At 46.9% G+C, this 9,033-nt stretch overlaps 1 protein-coding gene across 1 annotated transcript in view; it reads left to right on the top strand.

Annotated features, from left to right (window-relative positions):
• The first annotated feature begins 370 nt into the window (after nt 1-370).
• The window catches only part of pcdh1a (protocadherin 1a), a 65,873-nt gene continuing 57,210 nt past the window's right edge, over nt 371-9,033 (top strand). Inside the window, exons 1-3 of the mRNA XM_062537407.1 lie at nt 371-391; nt 4,064-4,885; nt 6,382-8,565. Coding sequence (XP_062393391.1) covers nt 371-391; nt 4,064-4,885; nt 6,382-8,565 — 3,027 coding nt within the window. The remainder of the gene's footprint in view (nt 392-4,063; nt 4,886-6,381; nt 8,566-9,033) is intronic.

The following is a 9,033-nucleotide window of genomic DNA, read 5'->3' as shown; positions in this document are numbered from 1 at the left end:
ATGGATCAAATCCAGAAGACTACAGGATGGCATTGCAAAGAACTAAGGAAAAGCAGCAGATTGACAGAGCACATTGATGGCGTGTGCTCATACTAATGCCAAGGGTCAGGATTTTGATTTGAGTCAGAGTACATTTATGAACAAACTGGTAGTTGAACTGTTACATTGTGCATACACATTGTAATAGAAAGTATCACAAAGCCCACAGCCTTCCAATTACTCTCTGAAAAAATCAAGGACATTTTATGATGGAAGTAGTTGATTCAGGTCAGTTAGTTCTTCATTTCCCAAGTCTGGCATATTCAAACGAATGTTTGGAACAATAGTTCAGAATGCAAATGGTTAAACACGTTGGGAGCCTCCTGAGAGCATGCTGTACTCTGGATCCCAAGTAAGCCTGTGGAGAACGCAAGGCCTCTCTGCTGTAAATAGCCTATCATCTGAAGCGAGAGCAGACGCATTCTAACAGTGTTAAAAGAGAGATAATGTGTCTGGGATGGAATAGGATTCACAGATCAACCTGTTCCAGGGTGGTAATCATATTGTTATCTGACACATTGCACTTTACTGGGAAATATCATTCACCTCTCTCGTTTCATATTTGCTGTTCCCATCATAGTGGGATGACATCATGAGTTCTTCCACCTGCTGAATGTGAGATGATTGGCTGGCTCACTTCCCTTAAACGATCCATTGTTTTTTAGCTGTGCTGTTTGTTATAGTGTTTTGTTTTTTTTAAAGTGAGTCAATGGAGCAGTAAAGTGAAGTATCTGTTAATGACCGGTAAATTGTCATTCATAATCTTTGAGAAAGTGTGGATATGTAGTCTTGCTTTACTCTCCACTGGTGTTCTGTTGGAGGTGTTGTCATGCTCGATTGCTTGAGTAGACTGTTTTTCATGTTGAATGCAAATGACGAGGCAAATAGACAGAAGTGAAAAGGACAGAATGGCATTGTTGTGTTTTTCCATGCGTGTTTTGCATGGGTTTGGTTACGTCTGTCCATCCATCCTGGTCGTAGAATTCGCAGTCAGTGATATTTCTAACTCAGAGCTAAAGACATGGTCTCTGTTGTTGTCTGTGTCTTTTGGAAATATTGTGTGTGGAGTGCATAATCACCAACACTTAATTTGTGTAGTGAGTGTCCATTGACTCTTATCTGAAACAGATAGGGTTCGTAAACCCAACGGTTTGGAGTTTGGAGCATCTCTTATCTAGAGGACATTGTTGTGTACTTGTCAGGATTTTGGGGAGGCAATTTAGAGTGCAGCTCTACAATGAAGTTTATAGACTACCTTGCAGTAGTGTTTCAATTGAATGAGATGGTGTGATAGGAAAGGTTGATAGGCCAAGTAGGAAGCATGCTTGGTGTGACAGAATACCTCATTAAATGAGGACTGAGATATTTTGGTGGCTGTAATCAGTACCGTTTGAGATACAGCTGGATAATGGATGAAAGATGTAACGTGAAACATAGAAGGGAACTCTTTGACCCCCAGTAGGAGGTCATGTTGGAGTGGTGTGCGCAGAAGGTCAAACTAGTCTCTTTCAGCGGTTCTTTGGAATGTACAGTAATTATCACAGGAAATGCTGCCATTTTAAAATGTCTTTGTGATGGACTGACTTTGGTTGGTAGCCAGCAGCGGGAGGAGAGGGGAGGGTACGATCAGGCAGGCCCAAGGTTTTCTGCTTTTCATCTCATCTCCACTCACCCACTGCACAGCCCACACACTACACTTGGAATGAGTTTCATAGAAATCTTACAGGATTGTTTTTTTTTTTTTTGTTTAGCATTCAAGGGAAAGCTAGCACAGTGGTTGTATTGATTCAGAGGGCACACACACACACACTCACACACACACACACAAAGAAAAATGGTGAGTCAGGAAACATTCAACCACAATTTGTTTCCTCTCGCTTTTGGCTTCCCAAGTTACTCAACTCTCTGGTCAGATGTATGATGTTATCCCTCTATGTTGTCCATGCTAAATGCAGTAGCAACATGCTTCTTTTTTTTTGTTTTTTTTACATCTCCTGCCATCACTCCCATCAAATCGACAGTAGGCTACTACCCCTGTAAACGCAAAAAAGGGACACATCAATACCCTAGCAATTAGTGTGTCAATAACCTACTCTTGGAATCTTAACACATCCAGAGGAATTGGATTTTTGATTGCATTTCTGTGCATGCCCCAGTTTTGCTTTTTTTGTGTGTGTGTGTCGCTTGTTTGTTTTCCTTTTTCGGCGATGTCACATGGCAGGCATGTGCAGAGTGGTATTGATTTGTGGGGTACAAAGCCAGGGCTACCACACGCGCTCCGGCACTGGTGTTTTGTATAAACATGTGTATACAAGGGTCATCAACAAGAGCATTTGTCGAAGCCCTGGGACGTGAGAGTTCAACCCAATAAACTGTCTGCGCTCCCTTTCAAGTCCCAAGAAGGAGTCTTCACACACTCAGGAAATAATTAAAACCCGAAATCATTTGCAGCTTGGTGGTGGGGGGAGGGAAAAAAAGAGAGAGAGAGAGGAGAAGAGCAAGAGAGGAGAAGTGAATTCTCTCATGCTTTGGGAATATGGATCAAAGCTGAAGCTAAAATAGAGGCTAGTGATTAATGAGAGGGCCTAGCAGGTTAGAAATCAAACATGAGCCTTACAGTGTGTAAATTAGCCCGTAACGGCAGAGCAGGGGATGGAGATCTCATCAACCCCTAAAGTAAATCTGTGCTCGGAGAGATAACAGCCCAGGCCCCCTTGCTGCTACATAACCCCCCCCCCACACACGCCCCCACCCTGAGTAAGGAAGCAGGGCTTGGTGATTGGGTCGTCACAGTGGGAGCTCTCTGCCATTCTCCAGATGACGTACGATTGGACAGCCACCCTGTTGCTGTATCTTCTCAAACTACGTCCAGTCGACCGCTGTAGCCTAATGTAGCCCATGCAACCATTGTGACTGGTCATTTTCTTCATGTGAGCAATATGCTTTTCAATTAAGCCCTTTTTTTTGCATGAGATCAGTAAGCATTCAATATGTGAATGCAGGGTAGTCTATTTGTGGTGGTGAATATGGCACTCCATACTGAGATATTGTATAGCCAGGCTTATACGTTCCCACTGAAAGAAAACAACATTAATTAGTCTTATTAGCTGTGTTTGGTCATTAATTTCCAAAAGCAGCTTAGCTTGTACAGTCAGGCAAAAGGGTGATAATTAGCAGCATTGGTGTAGTGTTAACAAGCATGATTTAACTTGGGGACATATGAACCAGCACCAATTCGGAGCGTGAAACGTCAAAGAAATTATTTGAAAAATGTCCCTCAACTAGGAAGATTAACGAGCACGCGTTTACTATTGAAACATAAATGCAGTGTTGAGATGTCGAGATGTCTAGAAGTTTGAATTTAGTGTGTGTTTTTTATGTCTTCCTCTGCATTTTCATCTTAATACCCTAAATGCTTTTTATGCCGCTGATAGAAATGTCTGGTGTTGGAAAATTAAATTATGAATAATGTATGATATTGAGAATGAAAGCCTTTAGTTTAATGACTAGACAGAGAATTGTCTAGGAGGCCAGGAACACTCCAGCACCCAAAGACCCTTGGTATGCGTGAGTGTGTCTGCGTGGGAGTCTGTCTCTGTGTGTGTGCATTTGGGCGTGTGTGTGTGTGTGTGTGTGTGTGTGTGTGTGTATTTCTGTTTGTGTACGTGTTTGGGTTGGAACTGGGTGTGAAGTCAAAATGCACAGTATCTGTGAAGCTTGTGAGCATTAAAATTCCTGGATAGCAAAGAAAGTAATTGGAGAGATCTTTGAGAAATAAGTTATTTTTGTTGCATTAGCTGAATGATACATTTGAGACACGTATTTGTTGTTAAGCACATACACACTTATGTTTTTTTTATTTTTTAAAAGGGATAAGGCATTTTTAAGCTGAAGTTTTTTGTAGTAGAATGTTTTAGTATTCTGAGTATAAGGAGCTAACCTCTCTTTCTCTCTCTCTCTCTCTCTCTCTCCTCTCTCTCTCTCTGCATGTGTGTTTGGCTCTCTCTCTCTGTGTGTGTCACAGGCTAGGGTGTGGCTGTACAAGACCTCCATGGATTTTCCTCTGAGAGCGCTCCTACTGTGGGTCCTTCTGCTGGACCCCCGCGGCATGCCACTGGTGGGAGGAGTCTTGTACCGGGTTCCCGAGGAGCAGCCTCCCAGCACGTTAATTGGAAGCCTGGCATCGGACCAAGGCCTGCCAGACAGCGGGCACCTGTACAAGCTGGAGGTTGGCTCTCCCTACCTGCGGGTCGATGGCAAGACAGGGGACATCTTCACCACCGAGATCCCCATCGACCGCGAGACCCTGAAGAACTGCCGGAACAAGGGCAAGCCTTGCTTCCTGGAGTTCGAGGTGTCCGTCACTGACCTGATCCAGAACCAGAGCCCCCGGCTGATCGAGGGCCGCATCGAGGTGCTGGACATTAACGACAACACGCCGCAGTTCCCGTCGCCCGTCCTCACCCTGTCCATCCCGGAAAACACTCCGAGCGGGGTGCTCTTCCCCATCCCGCTGGCCACCGACCGAGACACGGAGAAGAACGGGGTGCTGGACTACAAGCTGTCCGCCGAGTCGGAGTCCTCGTCGCTCTTCAGCCTGCAGGTAGCCGAGGACCGCGGCGAGAAGTTGCCCCAGCTGATCGTGCTGGGAAGCCTCGACCGCGAGCAGAAGGACTCGTACGACCTCAGCATCAAAGTGCTGGACGGGGGATCCCCTCAACGCCAGAGCAGTGCCTTGCTGAGAGTCGTCGTCACCGATGCGAATGACAATGCGCCCAGATTCGAGAAATCGCTGTACGAGGCTAAAGTTGCCGAAAACAGTCCCATCGGACACTCGGTGCTTCAGGTAAATGAAGCTCATGTTTCTCGTTTCTTTTTTTCTCAGGTTCTGTTACGAAGAACACAGCATGTAGTGTCTACTGCAATTTAATGGAAAATGACTGGTGTGGGATGCATTGTTTGTGCAAAGCAGTGTTTGGGTCAGCCCCGGGGTTCTTTTGGTAACTTTGTTGTCATGTGATGAACAAATGGAAGTTGTTTGTGTTCTTGACCTCTCTGGCAAACTCAGTCCCCATCTGCAGCGAGCCTTCAGCTTCTTTAAGTGGTTTTCTTATAAACTGAATGCTGAGTGGTTTATAGTGGGACTGCGAGGGGCCCCTGGGGATATGACTGTTTTTCATTTACAGAGAGCCTAGTCAAGCTCAGTTTGATCACCAAGGCTCTCTTATGGAGATCATTCAGATTCACCAAGGGACACTCCTCAGTACCGTGTAGCATAAATCACTGATTCTCCTTGGGATGATCACAGCAAAATGACTCATTTATTTAAATCACTGAGGAATTATTGTCTTCCTTCAGCCTTAGGTGCTTCCCCTGAGGCCTTTACTTTTCAGAGTATTTTCCTGCAGAGAGGTTTTTTTTTGATTTTGGGCAAAAGCAAAAATGACAGTCATTTGTCATTCATGTGCCTTTGTTTTGCATGTGTGTTGCTGTTACATAGCCCCCCAGATAATGGTGCTTCTCACGATTACTGGTGTTTCCCCTCCCCAAGGGAACAACATTCCAGTTTTACCTTTGTATCTAACTCTTGATGTAAATGCAGACAGGGAGAGACAGAGAGAGAGAGAGAGAGAGAGGATCATGAAAATTATGACTCATACTGTGAACAAAAACATATTACTAGGCATGACCATAACTAAAGAGACAGATACTGCATACTGCACTTCTAACAAAATGACATACTGAACAGAAAACATGGGTTCATAGTAAACAGAAGCATGGAAAACAAGGATAGTCTCTTAAATGTCTAATCACATCACCCTGTATTGATCCTTCCTACAGCAGTATCACTTGATATTTTTTTGCTGAGGCGCACATTTCCAACAGAGTACAAACTGCACTTTTAATGCCGTTGGTGAAATGCAGGACTGCTTGACCACTTGCCAGTTCAAGATTTGAATAATTCTAAATTGTTTTTATTCACTCAGTGTTCCTTAATTTCTTTCAGTGTTCAGGATTTATTATATCCAATTGCTGATCATTTGTTTTTGGCTATGCATTTTACTGTGCATAATGTTGATATGAATATTTACACTTATTATAATGCATCAGAAGAATGCACCCTCTACAGTTTGTTATGGAAGGTCTATGGACATTATTGTGAAAATAAAGCACCCTTGCCAGAGTGGTTAAAAATGGTTGCCAATGGTTGCTTGGCAAACAGGCACGAGGTTTTTGCCACTTTTGGTAACCAACAATTTGGTAACCCATGGCAACCAGCCCTGACCCTTGCATTATTGTGTGCCTATCTAATCCTAAGCCTACGTTTCTTTCTGATTACAGGTTAAAGCTAATGACTCTGACCTTGGCCCTAATGGGGAGATTGAGTACACTCTTCACCAGGCTACTGACCCTGTCCCCAAGCTCTTGAGGATCGACCGTTCCACTGGTATCATCTATGTGAAAGGGGGACTGGATCGCGAAGAGATCAACAGCTTAAAGTTTTATGTGGTTGCACGGGATAAAGGACCAACACCCAAGTCGTCCAAAACTTTTGTCGAGATCGAAGTGACGGATCAGAACGACAATGCCCCCGCCGTGGAGATCCGTGGAATTGGCCTGGTCACTCACAGTGATGGCGTCGCAAATATATCCGAGGACATGCCAGTGGGGACGGCCGTTGCCTTAGTCCAAGTCTCAGATCAGGATGAAGAGGAGAATGCAGTAGTGACTTGTGTCGTCGCAGGGGATGTCCCATTCCAGCTGCGCTTAGCAAGTGACTCTGCCGCCGAGCACAAAAAAAAGTATTTCCTGCAGACCACGACCCCCCTTGACTACGAGGACATTCGAGAATATAGGGTCCAGATTGTCGCTGTGGACTCGGGTAACCCTGCACTGTCCAGCACAAACTCGCTGAAGGTGCAAGTGACAGATATCAATGACAACTCCCCCATCTTTTCGCCCTCGCTCTTCGAGGTTGACTTCAAAGAGGAAAACCAGCCCGGAGAGAAGATTCTCGATGTGGTCGCCAAAGACGCTGACAGCGGCACCAACGCGGAGCTCACTTACAGAATAGTTGCTGAGCCCTCTATAAGCGGTCTCTTCGAAATTGATGCTATCACAGGCACAGTGCGAGCGCGCAGTCCCCTGGACAGAGAGCACAAGGAGAAGTACGAGTTCCAGGTCGTCGCGGCCGACAAAGGGGTGCCCAGCCACAGCGGCACGGCCACGGTCGTGGTCAAGGTGCTCGATCGCAACGACAACGAGCCCAAGTTCATGCTGAATCGGTACACTTTCTCGGTAATGGAGAACATGCCTCCTCTTAGTCCAGTGGGCATGGTGACCGTCATGGACATGGACAAAGGAGAAAACGCTCACGTGCACCTCTCAGTGGAGCCGGACGTCGGGAAGTTTATCGTCCAAAACGGCACGGGAACGATACTGTCCAGCATATCCTTCGATCGAGAGAAGGAGAGCAGCTACACGTTTCGCCTGAAAGCGGTAGACGGCGGCGATCCTCCCAGGTCGTCCTACGTGGGCGTGGTGATCAACGTCCTGGACGAGAACGACAACGCGCCGATCGTCATCAAGCCCTCAAACTCGTCCTTCAGGCGCCTGTCCCCGTTGGCCGCCCCGGACAGCCGCGTGGAGGTGGTGGAGGCCGAGGACATGGACACCGGACCCAACGCGGAGCTCGTGTACAGCATCACCGGGGGCAACCCTCACGAGCTCTTCCGCATATCGCCGTCCGACGGCGAGATCACGCTGGCCAAGGAACTGACCCGCAAGCACAGCGGCCTGCATCGCCTCGTGGTCCGAGTGAGCGACCGGGGGAAACCGACGCGCCACACCACCGCCCTCGTGCACATCTACGTCAACGAAACCATCGCCAACGTCAGCCTGGTGGAGGCGCTGGTCGGACACAGCCTCTACACCCCACTGGACATGGACATCGCCGGTGACCCTGACTTTGACCCTGCTCATAGGAGCAATATCCTCTATGGGAGCCTGGCTGGTGTGGCGGGCGTCCTCCTGGTGATCGTGGTGGTGGTGTTCATCCGTCACCGCATTCAGAGGGAGACCAAGAGCGGCTACCAGGCCGGCAAGAAGGAGACCAAGGACCTCTACACGCCCAAGCAGGGCCCCAAGAGCAGCAAAGGCAAGAAGGGGAGGAAAGGGAAGCCGCCAAAGTCTCCCAAGCCCCTCGGGGAAGAGGAAGAGGTCAGTCTCCAGAAAAGCCTCAAGTTCAACCTGGACGGTGTCAGCGATAGCCCCAGGATACACCTCCCCCTGACATACCCGCCCGGCAGCCCCGACCTGGGCCGTCATTACCGCTCCAACTCGCCACTTCCCTCCATTCAGCTCCAGGCTCAGTCGCCGTCAGCCTCCCAGAAGCACCAGGCTGTGCAGGAGCTCCCAGCCACCAACACCTTTGTGGGAACAGGCGGAGATGACAACTCCACCGGTTCGGATCAGTACTCGGATTACAGCTACAAGGCCAACCAAGCCAAGTACAGCACCAAAACGGTGAGCAAATTTGTTCTACTGTGATTTGTTGTACTTGTGTTATTTTACAGTGAAGCAGAGCTAACTTGAAGAAAGGTGATTTTGTTCTTAGTTTTTGAAAATTGTTGTAGTTTTGTTGGTTATGTTGCTGTGTTTACCCATGTGGGTCACTGAGGATTCTAGGACTTGCTACGCATCTTAGAAATAGAATTCTCTTAAACAAGAAGAGGTCTGTTTGTCTTGAAGAGTGTGTGATATGCATATTAAGTTGATTTTCTTTGAGGCTTTACAGAATAATTATAGTTGGGGTAAGGTTCAGGCATGCGTGATTACATTACGCCTTTGTGAGGTTTTTTTTTAGCGGAATGCAAGTGTCATGGAGATCCAAAGAACATATTTACATATATATTGTGTCATACAGCTAACTTTACCGTGCGCTGAACATACTGAGACAGCAGAACAGTATGTTTGTTGTTATTTGGGAACTAT

The sequence above is a fragment of the Sardina pilchardus genome, chromosome 5, assembly GCF_963854185.1.
Source record: "Sardina pilchardus chromosome 5, fSarPil1.1, whole genome shotgun sequence".
Taxonomy (NCBI): domain Eukaryota; kingdom Metazoa; phylum Chordata; class Actinopteri; order Clupeiformes; family Clupeidae; genus Sardina; species Sardina pilchardus.
Note: the sequence above shows the minus strand (reverse complement) of the source record. Positions and strands in the feature narration are given on the sequence as shown.